This window comes from Condylura cristata, unplaced genomic scaffold (genome assembly GCF_000260355.1).
Source record: "Condylura cristata isolate star-nosed mole 26May11 unplaced genomic scaffold, ConCri1.0 scaffold00004, whole genome shotgun sequence".
In the NCBI taxonomy this organism is placed as follows: Eukaryota; Metazoa; Chordata; class Mammalia; order Eulipotyphla; family Talpidae; genus Condylura; species Condylura cristata.
Window position 1 is genome coordinate 36200943 of NW_004567105.1, and position 16277 is coordinate 36217219.

General features: G+C 44.6%; 1 protein-coding gene across 1 annotated transcript in view; it reads left to right on the forward strand.

Moving 5' to 3' along the window:
- Positions 1-5349: 5349 nt before the first annotated feature.
- AMN1 (antagonist of mitotic exit network 1 homolog (S. cerevisiae)) overlaps positions 5350-16277 on the forward strand; it is a 28104-nt gene continuing 17176 nt past the window's right edge. Inside the window, exons 1-2 of the mRNA XM_004675934.2 lie at positions 5350-5498; positions 12993-13125. Coding sequence (XP_004675991.2) covers positions 5464-5498; positions 12993-13125 — 168 coding nt within the window. The 5' untranslated portion in view covers positions 5350-5463. The remainder of the gene's footprint in view (positions 5499-12992; positions 13126-16277) is intronic.

The following is a 16277-nucleotide window of genomic DNA, read 5'->3' on the forward strand; positions in this document are numbered from 1 at the left end:
GGGGCAGGCGGGAACCGAACTCATGCGGAAGTGGCTTTAGCTTCCCAGTGCTGTGCTTTAACCCGCTGCGCCACCAGGGAGGGCCGCCAATGACTTTTTTTTAATGAGAAAAAAAGGCCATGACAATTTCCATTGACTCCCTAGAAGCATGCAGGCAAAGCTGAATGCCTGAAAAAAAGGTGGGGGGGGGGAGAGGGGAGAAGGGGGAGGGGAATGCATTAACTGGTCTTGAATAATTAAGTCACTAATGGAAAGACCTAGATGTACAGGTGGGCAGAATCAGGTTGGGCAAGATTCAGCATAAAAAGGACAATTAGATTCAGCATTATCTGCTGTCAAAGTCTTTCATGTTTACCCAAGGTCAACTTATTCCTAGAGTATCAGAAGGCTAACCCTCAAAATTCCTGTACTCATAAATAAATGTATGTTCTTCTGTCTCTAAAATCAAACCAGCTGTTTCTCAGGCTATAGAATATTATATTCTCCAGACATTTCAAAAATTGTTGGTGGCGCGGTTGCACCCAGCTCTTGGGACTCCGAGGAATGCGCCCACCGCTGTGCTACCATGGCAACAGATGGTTGAACCGATAAGGTGGACGCAGATTTGTGGTCATCCTATCTAACAGCCTGAGGCGCCATAAAGGCCGTGAGGGAGTGCCGACACCTGCGCCCTAGGGAGTGCAGGCGTCTGGCAGTTGCCGGCCGAGGTGTGATAAGAGAAATTCCTCACTTCCCCCATACCTCCTTCTCAGTAAATTTCCACTCTTCTCCTCCAAACTCCCACCCTTACTGCCTAATGATATATAAAGGGGGTCACGGACAATAAAGAGAGAGACTCCTGGATGAAGAACCTTGGTGTCCTGTGTTTTCTTTAACCTCATCGTCCCTCGCCGGACTCGACTCCGATTAGCCGGACGCGGCAAAAAATTATATTTTCCGGACATTTCAAAAATACATATGTCCAAAATGTGAATAATCACCCTCTTTATGGCTGGATTCCTGGACCCAATTCCAGCAGGTTATGTGAAGGCCTTGCCACACCAAAATGTGTCCAAGAATTCAACGGGAATTCACTTAAACCTACCTTCAGGCCAGAGGTGCAGGGGGTGGGGCTGGGACACTGTCTTCCAGGAAGTTGGCATCAGGTTCTGCAGGTTAAGGGCTCAGTCTCTTAAGACCACCCTCCATTTCAGAAGCTGGTTACAAACCTCTGCTTCTGACCAGCTGGCAATAGTTCGGGATTCCCCATCACTGCCTGCCAGTTGCAAGTCCAGATTATTTGTGCCTCTGAATGAAACAGTCTAAGTAAAAGAAATTGCAAGTTGGTGAGGAGCCGGTAATATGTAAACTATAAGCTTCCTGTTTAAACAACTAAATTGGATGTCGGGCTGAACTGCCCCGGCATCCTGTTTAAACAGGTGGACTAAATCACAGACTAGCAGGTCTGCCTTTCATCCTATTCAAACACTTGGGCACACAAGATTGACCAAAGGCACCAAGCTAGACAAAAAGTATTAGATCCTGCCTAATGATTATCTCACAATTTCCTGGAGGGTGGAAGCTGAGAGACCTCGTTTGCACTTGGAATGTAACCAGTTTGCACCCAGAACATGCTATGAAGCTGCTCTCCTTTACTCCACCACATAAACCTACCCTTTATTTATTTATTTTTAGAGATTGATTTATTTATGCATCCACAAACTGGGCTACAAGCCAGAGGTGCAGGGGGTGGGGCTGAGAGGATTCAACTGAAACAATGGGGAACAAAACAGGCAGATTGACTGAAATACACAGCTGAGGGGAGCAGTGGGTGAGACAGGTGAGTTCTGCCATGCCATGTGGGTCACCTCCCTGGCCAGGGATACAACCACGAGTTGGAATTTGTGGTTAGACCCCTGCTGTGGTTGTCAATTGCTTCATAGTGAAGCAACTTAACCCCAAGCACAAACAGACCCTGGAACTGCCCTTTAAATAAATCTTGCTAACTTCCATTGGGGAGCCAGGCTAACTTTCTCCTTTTCTGGTACTGGTTCTCTCATGCATGAGTCTCTGATAAAGCCTTGCTGAGTTCAACCAAAACTTTAGTAAAATATTTCTCCAGGGAGTCCTGGACCTACAAGTACAATTAATTGCTACAATGACTCACAGAAATTTAGGAAACCCTATACCCACTAGATCACCAATGTATCACCAAGTGTACTAAAGGTCTGAATCAACAGCCCCCAAAAATACATCGGGTGAGACATGGGACAAAGAAACTCCTGTCCTCTCAGAACTTGGGGTATGAAAGGCAACATATGGAAGCATTTTGGCTCCCCAACCTGAACCTTTTGCAAGTTTCCCCCCTCCTGAATTTTTATGGTGACTTCATTCTGTAGGCTTGATTCATTGGCCAATGGTGATTGATTTGAACTTCTAGCCCCTTTCCACTCCAGAAGGTCAGGGAGTGGGACTGGAAGTTCCAACCTTTCATGCTGGTTCTCCCAGGCAGCTAGTCCCCATCCTCAGGTCCTCCCAAAAAGTGAGCTTCATAAACACAGACACTCTTGACACAAAAGAAATCCTAAGGGCTTTGGGGACAGTTGTAAGCCAAAAACTGTGAAGACCAAGTATATATGAGAAATACATTTTGGTCATGATTGCCTAACAAATGGGTATTTCCTATAAATCACAGTACCGCATTTCCTTAGCCCCTTCAAAAAGAAACAAACCCCCCCTGGAATCATGTCAATGAATGGGGGCATGGTACCATTCAGTTCTTCACACCCAAACTTTTACAAAGGGGCCCCCAAATCCAGCCCAACCAATTCCTAAATCCTACCAGTTGTACCTTCATTATCTCTCCAATCTATTAGTTTAGGCACTTATCAGAAGACTCCTCTTTGGCCTTCTTGCCTCCACTTGTGACCATTTTGTCACACAAGAGTTCTTTCTGGAACTCATTTTTCCTGTGCATGACCTATCTTTGCTTTACACCTACTTCTGACTGACTTGAAGTTCTCCAGACAAACCTAAATTGTTTAACCAAACACCAAGTCATCAGACTTCTAGACCACCCTGTTCATATTCAGCCAGCCCACTCTAATTTTACAGTTTGCAATCTGAGGATAATTTTCACATTTTTATTTTTCAAATACAATTTTTTGACTTACATTGGTTAACAATACTTAACAATACTATATAAATTCTGGAAACACGGCTTCACACCGGTTACATTTTAAAATGATACAAATAAAAAGATGAGAATTTCATCACAGAAGACATTCGAATAAAATTTTATTAGAAGGGAGTACTACCTACTGTACTATATAAAGTGGGTTCTTGAGTTCCTCACTCAAGATTCAAATTAGGGACTCTAACAGTCAGTTCTGAAGCCATAGAGCAAGAGCCCCAGGAATACCTCAAGGGTGAGCATCTACCAAATGACAACAGGCTCTCCCTTGTATAGGTCCCAAGAAGCCTATACAATGCTAAAAGGAGGGATGATGTTTTTGGGATTAGCTGGAGGCAGCTCTGTAACTGAGCTGGAAACCACACTTCTTCAAGTGTCACATGTTCAGAGCCCACCTGGGCAGAGACCTTAGCATTATAATGAGGACCAGGTAGAGGACATTTGGGGCTTCTTTTCAAGACACATGTACCACCAGAGGGGTTAGACCAGGCTGCTTTGGGGGAAGAGACAAGTCCAGGAGGCTCCCCTTCTCAGCTACAGTGTGCAATGTGCTACTATGACCTACAGAATGTCCTTCCATGGAACTAACTCCATCTTAGCATTATCAGCAAAAGAGAAGTACAGATCTTTCAAGTAAAAGGAAAATATCTCCTTTGAGTCAAAGCTAAAGAGGGTAGCCTGGGAGGGACAGACTCAAGAATCAGTAGCTGAGTTGTTTGAAGCCCCAATGGCATTTTCCAGTACCAAAAGTTCAGAATTTGATTGGATGGCATTAAAGTTCAGACTGCAAGTATACAAGTCTTTTAAGACAACAGGTGGCATCCACCAGCAAAATTCATCTTCTGCAAAAGGCACTTGGAGGCTCTTAGAAAGGAGAATTTGGTCAGATGTTTTAAGGATGCAGCCTCCTACCTGGACAATTTTTATCCAGTCACATGTACATTGACCTTCCTCTGGCCGAAGACACTCCATCTTTGGATTTCACCTCCCTCACTACAAAATAAGGCTGATTCCAACTTCACAGATCATGTAATAATAATAGATATTGGGAAAGGGGGTGCTGAAGTTAACAGACTCCATCTTGCACCTGAAATTCCATCTTGCTGAACTTTGTTTTTAAAACTATTTGCTGTGGGGGGTTGGGGTGGGTGGGAGAAGTACAGGTTTCGTACTGGGCACAATTTCTTCCAAAACTGTGCAAAAATACTTAATGTTGGAAGTGACCAAAGATTTACTGACAAGGACTGAATTAGGGAGGTAAAGAATTTTGCCTTGCATCCAAGCTTGATAAGGTGGTAATAAACTGACCTTGCGTCCAGGATCGGACTAGCTGAAGGTGACAGTGAACTGGGCCTCACATCAAGGACACAGCGATGAGTCACCCCCTTGGGAATCTGAGTTTAGAATCTATATAAGAGACCCTTCCTCCTATTGAGTTGGCAGTAGCTCCGGACCCCACCGTAGGGGCTCCGTCTCAGCTGCTGTCTGGGAGCAATAAATTCTGCTTGTTCAGCCTTTCTGCCTCCCACCTTCCTTTCTGGCTGCCGGTCACAGAAGTTGGGACAAAACACTTAGTCTTCTTTTCCCTGCTAACCAAGGCCAATTTAAGGAAAACTCAACAGACAGAGAATGAACACACAAACATAGTCTGCAGACAGCCATAGCCTTCCCCAGAGCCGTCCCCCGGCAAACCCTTCAGCACAATCCCCACCCACAGTGGGGCAGTTTGGGCTGCCGCCTGAAATTGTGCCCCCCAACTTGCAAATCGAAGCCCCTAACTCGGCGCTGCCATGTTGTTCGTTTCCTGCAGTTTTCTGGGCTGATGGCAGCAGGCGCTCGGAAAACCGTCGTGACTCCTCATCCTCTGGGCACTCTGGAGCACTGAGATCCGGCGTGCGCCGCCTGAGTAAGAGCAGCAAGCTCCCAGGAGACCCTGTTGGCTCGCGGCTGGGCGGCTTCCGCAGGCGGCGGGACCTCTAGCTGCAGAGCTCCCAGAAGGGTGCGCCCAGCCACGACTGGGAAGACTACAACTCCCGTCCTGCCTCACGCGCACTTAGGGCTCCTCTACATTTTTCGCCCCAGGCCAGTCTCGCAACTCTGACTGGCTCCGCCTCCTAGAGGCTCGCCTCTTTCCCAGGTCGCCCTCCGAGGCGGGCCAGGGAGCCGGAAGTGTCCGTGTGGCGTCACGGGGCGTCGGTCGTGCGCAGGGCCGGGAGTTGGAGGACGGTCTCTGGGGTGCTGACCGGCTAGGCACCGCTGAAGAACCTCAGAACCTACAGCGGGCGGCCGCGATGTCGGATTCTGCGGTTAGCCGGCTGCTGGACATGTGAGTCCGCCCGCCCGCCTCGGCCCCGCCTCCCGACCTCCGGAGAGGCCCCCTCATCCTCCCGCGGTGGCCCTGCGAGAGGCCCTGAGAGCGGCTTTCCCGGGGCTTCTCGGGCTCACCAGGCCTCTGAAACGCGCCCGTCAAGGGACTGGCCGCTCCGGCTGGAGCCGCAGTCGCCGCCCTTTCGGCCCCCCCGGCCTTGGACGTGGTGGCATCGGCCCCTGAGCCGCGGGGATGTGCATCTGCCGGAGGCGCCCGCGGGTGGGCTGCGGTCTAGGTGCCCACCGCGGGGCAGAGGGTTCTCCTAATGCCGAGGCAGGGCCCAAACCTCAGTTCCCAGAACCCCGTTACCTCGTAAAGTCAAGTGTGATGGTTTTTCAATTTCAGGTGTCCTGACTTTGCATTCACGTTAAGAATGTCCAGGCCATCAGCCCGTTTGATGAGCAGTAACGGAACCTAACTGATAACAGGCAGAAAAGGCTGCTTTTATTCATGATACACATTGTAGGTGGTAATCAAAATCAGTAGTTATATTGCTCTTAATATTAGCTATATAAGACCTGACTTGACATAATCGTACTACTTTTTTGAATAGATGGCAAATAATGTACATTAAAGAAAAAAAAAGTAAAACAACTAAGGGTTAGTAAAGGAAAAACAATCGATTTAATAACAAATATGGAGAAGTCACACGGTAAATAACAAAAAGGGACTGGGAATATCTGTCCGTTCTGTGTTTGGGAACCCGGATGAAGGAGAGACGGGTGACCTTACCCTCACTCTGAGAGCAAAAAAGAGATTCTCAGATACAAAATGTTCACTGACATATCTACTGTTAGAGTTCAAGAAATGCTGAGACACAGAACCGATGCAAAAGCCAAGTACAAGCCTTTATTGCTAGCCCGGGCTGCGGTCCAATCCCCGGAGGGTACCGACGCAGCGGTCTCACCAGACAGGATGGACCCTAGCGCGGGCTAGCAAAAAAGGCTTGTACTTGGCTTTTGCATCGGTTCTGTGTCTCAGCATTTCTTGAACTCTTAACACCTACACCTGGATGAGATCCCCAGACTACATCCTTCCAGGTCATGGCAGAGGGGGTGATATTGCCTCTCGGACTAGGAAAAGGGCAGAAGCCCAGGACTGGAGGATTTCTTCAATCAGGGAAGGAGGAGGACTCAGGTGAGGATCCAGGTTCAGGTAGAAAACCTAAAATTACTTACCTATTTTATCTTAGCTGTAACTTTCTTACAGTCCAGTTAAAATATATTATCTTTGTGAGGATATCTTGAAAATGCTGATGTCGATGTTTTAGTTAATGTGGGTTAACTGACTACAGTTGTTGGCATGAAATTACTAGTCCCAATAGATTAATATGGCTTAGTCAACCTTTTTGTTTATGATTCAGGCACTGCTTTTTCCTGTGGGGTGTGGGTAAGCAAGACCCTGTGAGCTACTTTGAGTATGCTGGGTGCCGTCATTTATAATTTAGAGGGCATTCCCACTGGTACAGTTTTGTTAAAGTTAATAGAAAAGCTGAGACCAAATCTTCTGTGTTTTAAGTTTTTACTGAACTTATGTGGGCATTTTCAGTGCCTTTAATTATTCAGTTATATTAACTGTAGGCTCTATGGATTCACTGTCTAGGGGACAGTGTCACTGCAACTCATGGGGGGGGATTTTTGTCAGCTTTCAGGAAATTTGGAGACTGACTAAAGTTTCTTTTTAAGGGACTTAAAATATCCTTTTTTATAGTCACCAAAAAAATCAAATATAGGGACATACCAGTCTATTTAAACTTTGCAATTAAAGTAGTGTTGGTGGGCTGTGAAATTGTTAGGTAAAAACAAATGTAGAGATTTTTTTGTTTTAAATTTCCTTAGTTTTGCCAAGTTTTTGCATTTAATTAATTGTTGGCAAAGTCAGGTTTGATATGTATTAACTGCATTTTAATCTTGGTTTGGGATTTGCCAGTTGACACCATGGCATCTTACTCTATAGTCCTTGGTAAGTTTGGCCACGCCTACACCCAGCACCCCATCCTCCTCACTGGTCACAAGGGATTGTGGCAGGAGGGCCAGCTGACATTCTACACTTATGCAGAGTGGCTTTTGAGAGGCTGCTTGCCTGTGATCAAACTTGCAATGTTTTTGGTTCACTCAAAGCTGTCAAGTAGCAAGATCCTCTCTACTGATTCCATTTATTTCAGCATCAAGGTGCAGTGGCCTCAGAAGCCCGAGGAGCCCGAGGTTCATTACCAGATTGTCACAACACCCCCTTCTCCCACACAGTGATCAGTGACCAAAACACCATTCAGGGGCGTATTTTAGTCCTACCTCCACTCACTAAGCCCCACCACCAGTGGGGATGGTGGAGGATCTTACACCCACTTCACCTGCTAGTAGCAATCACACCACATCTCAGGGTGCATTCTTGTATCTTCAGAGCTGGTCAACAGGATTTTTGTATTTCCTCTTCCATGAAGCTGCATTTCTGCCAGCATCCCAGTCTCATTTGCAAATTGTCAGAGCTAGGGTTTGATTTTACGTGTACTCAGAGGCCACACTGTTAGTACTGCTCAGATATTATATTGGTGAAGACACAAGATTTCCAGCTGACGTCAGAGGACCTGGTTCCCCACAGCAGCAGCATAGTACCTGTCACCTCCTCTATAAGCCCTCTGGGCGAGACTCAGGGTTCCCATGGGTGCTTGCAAGCTGTAGGAGCCAGACGCCAAGTATGGGGAGCCTCCATTTCAGAGCAAGCAATAAGCAAATGTGATCTACTGAGAAGTGGCTCAAATAAAGAGCAGCCAACGCCTCCCAGGCATGGAAGACCTAATGTGGCCACATACTAGAATTGGGACATCATCTCTCCTTAATTTTAAATAACTTGCCAGCTTTATGGGTTATTTTATACACGCACACATACATATCACCCTTCACAAGAATTGTTTTAGAGGAAGCTGGTTATATATTTGAAAGAGGAGTCCACATGTCTTATCAATGAGATGCAGATATTTGCTAAGTGGGTGAGGAGACTGATCAGATTCAGAAGACACAGATGGCAGTGCAAGCTGCTCCAAGGTAAAGCAAGCCTGAAATTGAAATTACAAAACAGCCACTGGAAGTCCTAAGAACATACAGCAAATTGAGGCAGACTTATTCAAGGTAGTGTCCTAAAGCTGAGTAAGGCTCGAGGTGCTGCCTCCATAGCAAGGCGGCTGCCTCTTCCACAGCTCCTTGTGAGTGGCAGTATCTTCCCAGCAGAGGCAGGGCGCCAACATTTGTCACACCCTCCTCTTCAGATACTCCAGATGCTCCAGGACAGTGGGGAGGTGCGAGAGGACCTACATCTGCCTGAGGGAGACCTTGGCAAAGAGATTGAGTAGAAGTACGACTGTGGAGAAGAGATCCTGATCACGGTGCTGTCTGCCATGACAGAGGAAGCAGCTATTGCAATCAAGGCCATGGCAAAATAACTGGCTCCCAGGATAGCGGTGGTGGCAGCAGTGATCCTCGAACCTGCAGAGGCCCCTACCCCCAACCGTTGGCCGGATTCCTACAATTTATTTGATGTTTTATTTTGGTTTTCCCCACCCCCTCAATCTGTCGGGGAGCTCCTGCCCCTCATCCTGCTCCCTTGGCCGGGAGTTCAATGAACCATGGCCTTGTGAAGCTGCCCTTCTCTTCTCCCCTCGCACTACAGCCCTGGTGGGAGAGAGGGGATGGGTGCTGCTTATGGTTTAGTTGTTTTCTGGTTGTTGTTTTTTTTTTTTTAAATTCAACCTGGAATCAGAAAGCTGTGGATTCTGGCAAGTGGTCCTTATCATTCCTGGTCTTGTTCCTTGTTTCCAATACTCCTTTACCCGGTACCACCCATAGACTGGGGACCTGCCTATGCCTGTGTCTCTCCCCAAATCCCTTTTGGTGGGGAGGAAAGAAAAGGAGAAGGGAGGGCACCTGCCCCCTCCTCAGGGATCTGGGAGGGCCATGTCCCCATGGGCTTTACCCTGTCCTGTGGGCTCTCTCCCCGACACAGTTGTTAAAATCAAACCTGAATAAAACTACAGGTTTAATATGAAGCCCACCCCCTGCCTCAAAAAACAAAACAAAACAAAACAAAACAGAAAACCTGGGGTTTGCAACTTCACCCAACCTGCTCACTGGACAGAGGCTGTCCCTTAACTGCACTGAGCTGACAATACCAGGCCCCTGACCTCTTCATCCCTCCTCATCCATGGGTGGAGGTTCTCTTGGAGAAGAGATGGGTCAGGGAGACCAGAGCCCACTGCCTAGCACCCTGCTCCTGAAGCAGAGAGGCACTCAGAGTAAAGTGCTCATTGTACCCTTCCCACTCTTGAGATTGTGACTTGGAGATTTTTCACAGGGGAAGAGACAGGCTGTCAGGCCTAGGGATGATTCAAGCCTGAGGACTCCGAAAACTAGTGGAGATCTGGCATTATTTACAGGGAGGCTGGTAACTTCATGGGAAACATAAGCCATAGGACAGAGGGTTTATTAGACAGGATGAGGGAAAGGGACATCTAAGAAGAGCCTGTGGTCAGAACAAACTCAAAACCCACTGTAGAAACTAACAGTACAAAGGAGTCAAAGGGAATTAATTGGACAGTGGTTAAAACAGAGCAGGGTTAAAACAGCAGTCTGCAGTGAGAAAAAGCTAACAGCTGGATGCAATACCAGTAAAGGCTTCCAGCATAGTCCTGGAGATAGAGATCTCAAACCCCTGTCACCTCAGGGTGACAAGTGTTGCTGTCTAAGGCTATGCCCTGAGGGATTAAAGGACATCAGAGGTGCCCACAGTAAGGAAAACAGGCCTTACTAAAATAACAGTCTGCCACTAAACAAATGACACCTCCAGTTGGGGGTTGGAGAGTGTTAATATATCCAGAGTCACTGCATTTATGTATCCAAAATGTCCAGTTTTCAACGAAGAATTCTAAGACAAGCAAATAAACGCGACCCAGGTACAGGGAGGAAAACAGGCAACAGAAGCTGCCTTTGCATGGCTTCGAGTTTGGGCTGGTCACAACTTCAAAGAAGCTACTATAATGTTTCCAGAGCCCTGGAGGAAGACATAGTGAAGAAGGAAAGGAGAAACCCATTTGGCAGTTCCTGGGAAAGTAAGCATAGAATGATCATACTATACAGGTGTTCACTCTAGGTGTATACCCAACAGAATTGAAATTAGTCATCACTCAAATGCATGTATACAAGTCTTCACAGCAGTACCTGTTATATTAGCCAAAAGGGAGGAACAGCCAAACTGTCCATCAACTCAAGAATGGATCAGCAAAATATAGAATATCCAGATAATGAAATAGCACTCTGAAATAAATGAATGAAGTACTGATAACTGATACTACATGGATGAACCTCTAAGAACATTACATGGACTGAATTCATTTCTAGGAAATAACTTGAATGGATAAATAGAAACTAGAGAGCAGATTGGCAGTTACCAGATCCTGGGGAGAGGGAAGAATAGTTTGGACTGATGAAATGTTTTCCACTATATAGGAGTGATGGCTACGACATGAATGGACTGGATGCCAGAGAGTTGTACATGTTTAAATGATTAGTTTTATCCTATGTGAATTTTGCCTCAATTGTAAAAATAAAATAAAAGGAACAATGCAAAGTCTGATGACATCTCATCATAAATAAGTAAAGAAAGTTACACATGTAAATTCTGGAGTTTAATAAAACTCTTGATGGAGTAGGATGAAATGAAAACTTGATTTGAAAAATAAGTGAAGAATTTTATACATTTAGAAAAAATAAATATAAAGAAGAAGACTATCAAGCAAAATACATCTGTGGTCACACATGTACAGAGATATAGACACATCTAATACCCACACATAACATTAAATCTCAGGTTATGAATATACAGTCTTATGAATATAAGTCTATATATTATAGAGCAGGTACGAAGTCATGTATTTGACCACAAAAGCAAACTTGTACAACCATAAATCAAAAAATAGTAATATGTATTATATAATGTTACAAACCCATGTTACCTAACAAAACTTTATTGTGGTAAAACTTTATTTACAAAATAGCTAAAATGGACAAAAGATGAGTAGTTTATAAAAAAGCTTATCTAGATAGCCAGCAAATTCATGAAAAGATACGAAGTTTACTAATATTGGGAATATACACATTGATGAAAATCTACTTTTCACTCACAAGAGCTTCCAACATTTAAAAGTAGGTGGATCTTAATAACATTGATAAGTGAAAAATTAAACAAATCTATGATCAATACCATACCCGTGAACTAGAAACACTTGCTTATAACATTCATATTGTAAGGACACAGGTAGCAGATGGGTAGATAATCAAATGGTTTTCTGGAGTGGTAGGCAATGAGAACAGGAAACAAAAACAAATAGAAAAGTAAATAGAAGTGAAGGACAATCCGTTGCTGAAGGGGTGTGGGGGCAAGGGAGCACTGCTGCTGGAAACAGTGTTAGAGACTTTCTAGAAAACAGTCTTAAAATACACGTCAGCATATTCTAGAAACACAGGGACAATACTTACATGGGAATGGCTAGATAAAACATTGTGAAATGTTATACAGCCACTAAAGGAGAATTTAAACTATAGTTGGTGCCTTGAAGAATTTCATGATGTTGAAAGATGTGGGAGAAGGCCCCAAGTTTTTGCGTGTGTATGGGAGTGTGTGTACGGCAGCACAGAGAAACATCAGGAATGTTCAGGAGTTTAGAGTGAAGAATTAAATTAGTAACAGAGGGTAAGACAAAGGCAACCAGCAGGAAAATAGTAAGTTGTACCAAAAACTTAAAAAGTATTTCTTCTTAAAACTACTTAGTGATGGAGTGTTCTGTATATGTGGGGAGTCTTTGTAGACAGAAATTCAATCCCCAGTGTGTTTATTTAAAGTCTGAATTTCTCAGGGGGTGGGATTTCAGCCCAACAGGAAGTGTGTAGCATGTATGGTCTTGATTGTTGCTTCTGTGACAACTCATACACAATATGAGTATGGAGGTTGTTATGTCTGTGGTTTGTATTATTTACAGAATCTTTGAAATCACTTGTCTAGTGATTTCATTACCTGCTTGATTTTTAAAGAAAATAGTGAAGACAAGTTGGCTGGATTCACAGACAATACTTTTCAATTAGTGAGCCCTAGTTCAGCGTTTATTTAGGAATAACTGTGTTTTAGAAATTGAAGAGACTGCCATAGGAAAAATACTTGTTTGTTTGTTTGTTATTTGGATTACATTTTAACAAACGAGGTATGTGGAGAAAAAAAATGTACAAGGGCATCTTGTGTTCCTGGCTGAGTCCAGACTGGCTCATATGTGTCCATCTTTAGGGGTAAATATTAATATCAAAATGCACCCTGCTTACCAGAGGACTGAATACTAACACAGGGGCAGGCTTTATTGGGGGTGGGTGGGGCATACCAGGGCAATTTCATTTTTACATTGTGTTTGTATTTCAGATGCCTTTGGTACTTTGTGAATAACATTTCCAGATACATCACAGAGATTAAGCCTCTGCCTCCCAACATAAAAGATCGGTTTCTTAAAATAATGAGCCTAGAGGGACAGATAACAGATTCAAATATAAGCGAGGTAAGAGCACGTACAGCTGTAAAGCAAGCTTATTTCACCTTGTGTTTTGATACAGGTTCATATTTTTGGAGCAAGCTGTATGGCAGGATGACTAATCATTTGAAAATACAATGAAGCATTGAAGTTTTTTTCTCCAGAAAACCATCTTATCCGTGCATAATCATTTTTAAAAAGCCTCCTACTGATCTTTCATTTCCTTCCCTGGTCATCATACCAGCACCTTTGCTCTTCTTGATTTGAAAAGGTTGTGAACTTTGTGCTCAATGATACCTCAATAAAGCTGGGGGAAAAAATGCAGCACGAATAAATGGCCAAAACCAGTAAGAAACAGATGCTACATGGCCACTCTGGTGGACAGCCACACTTCTGTGTGACAGTGCTGCAGGCAGCACCCTGGAGTATTTCTGTTTTCTGTTATTTCATTTAAAACATGTTGGTTCTGGTCTACTAAATTGATCTATTCATGGAGAGAGATTAGGAGTTAAAAAACATGTTCTGAATCCTACTCATTTGTACTTACGCCCTTCCCTACAGCCACACTAACCTTCCTCAAGACAACTGTGCCTTGAGCTGACTTTTCTTTGAAGACTATGGAATAGTAAAGACCTCACATCTGTAGGAAGCCCGCAGTCTTACACTCTTCCTGACTTCAAGCCTCAGTTTTCTAAACTTGAGTGGTTTCACAGTTACCATTGCTGTCTGCAGACAAGAACTGCTGACTTCCGACTTGATCACACATCTGGCCCTCAGCCTGGGTCAGAAGGAAGAAGGTTCTGATTCCAGCACGCTAGGACGTGGCTTTGCTGAGGGTCATATGCCTTCACTTGCTTCGTGCTTGTCCACTCACATGGTGTCCTTTTCATGCTCTGTGTTACTCACGGTCGCTGGCATTTGAATATGGGCCTGTTAGTGCTGCATCTGCTTGCTTCCCGGGAGGTGGAATGGTCTCTCCAGGTCCTGGTTGCTGGTGACCACATATCAGCAGGCACTGCTCACACACAAAATGTGGCCCCACAAACACTGGTGCTTTCCCTAAATTCCCACCATCCCCATCTTTCTTATGCCATTAGCCTGTATTTCTGTGACTTAATGTTTTGTTTTATGGAAATCCTTACCATTCCTTTAGACCTAGTTTTACCTGAATAAAAAAGGTTAAGGGAGTGAGTAGGCTAGAAAAACACAGAGGAGTGATTTCTCCTGGTGCCTTCTGTTGAGTCCCCATCTTTACAGAAGTCTGGCTTGGGAGATAGTTTAAATCTTTGGACAACTCTTTGACTATTTCCTAAATCTTTTTATATGCTCTGGATAGAGATGACCTTTTAAAGCATGGCACCATTACTAGAAAGCAAGAAGGAGAAGATTGATGGATTTGCTCACATAGAAATATAAGTTTCTTTATGGCAGGAAGGAACCAGAAAGTCAAGTAGCCAAGAAAAATATTTGCAATGTGTGAATCTACAAAGAAAAACCAAAACAGAAGAATCAGGAAATACTCAAAGGAGAAAATATTTATCAGTGGCATATAAAAGAAATGTTTAATGTCATTAGTAATCAAGTTTAGTTTGTCTTGAGTTGGGCAGAGCCCTGAAAAGTATTAAACTGCCTCGTCTGCCCTCTGCTGGTGGGAATGTAGATTTATTTTATAACTTTTTAAAAAAGATTTATTTATTTATGCATACAGAATTGGGGTGCAGCCAGAGGTGCAGGGGTGGCGAGAGGATTCACTAGAGACATAGTGCAGCAGAGGCAGAGGATTCACCAGAGACAGACAGGCTGAGCTGCGGTTAGCTTGCAGTACTGCGCTTACACACACTGCACCTCTAGAGAGAGCAAGTTTTATTATTATTTTTTAAAGATTTATTTATTGGCCCTCCCTGGTGGAGCAATGAGTGAAAGACCCACAGCCTCTTCAGTGCGAGTTCAATCCCCAGCCCGGGAGATGACCCACATGGTGTGGCAGACCTCTCCTGGCCCAGCCTACTGCTCCCCTCAGCAGTGTACTTCAGTTCATCTGCCTATTCTGCTCCCCACTCTGTCTCTGGTGAATCCTCTCACCAGCCCTGAACCTCTGGTCCTCACACCAATTCTGTTTGCACAAATAAAGTTTTAAAATCTTAAAAAAAAAAAAAAGATTTATTTATTTTTGCATACAAGAACAGGGGTACTGGCCAGAGGTGAGGGGGGGAGGTGAGAGGCTTCACCAGAGACAGAGTGGGGAGCAGAACAGGCAGATTGACTGAAGTACACTGCTGAGGGGAGCAGCGGGCAGGTCAGGAGAGGTCTGCCGTGCCATGTGGGTCACCTCCCTGGTCAGGAATTGAACTCGTGCTGCAGTTCACTTCATAGTGCTATGCTTCAACCTGTTGTACCACCAGGGAGGATCCTGTAGATTGATTTTAAAAAACACCTTTTAAGAGTATAGTTTGGCTTAACTTTCTAACTCCTAAGAGTTTGCTTCCCATCAACTCAGTGGCTTTGCTTCTCTGGCTTTCCTGAATATGATGGTGTGCAGTGCTGTGATTTGTGCCTTTATTGCAGGATAGTCATCAAAACCCCTCAATTAGGTGTGGCTTTTGGTATTAATCTTAAAATAATAATGAGACAAGAACAGGAACATGCTCATTTACAATAATAAAAACAGATGACAGCTATTGGCATATATGGTAAGTGAGGCACCTTTATTTCTGTTGAATATATAACTGGAGGCATCTTTATCCCTGTTTTAACACTGATGACAGACATAAAAGTAAAAGAACCTGATCACATGCATAGGCATTAAACTTGGTCTGCTCCAGACTACGGCTCCTTCATCATAACACCAGGTAGTCCCCTACTTCAGCTGAAATGGCCAACTGAAGCATGTGCCCCAGAAGGGTGTGTTGAATGAGTGTTGGTATGTGCACACTGTGGAATAGTATGCAGCCACAAGCAATTACCTTGATACCTCATCTAGGGCCCTCCCTGGTGGCACAACAGTTTAAAGTGCAGCACTATTAAGCTACCACAGCCACTGCAGCACAAGTTCAATCCCTGGCCAGGGAGGTGACCCACATGGCATGGCATACCCTTCCTGTCCTGCCTGCTGTTACCCTCAGCAGTGTATTTCAGCAGATCTGCCTGTTCTGCTCCCCACTCTGTCTCTGGTGAGCCCT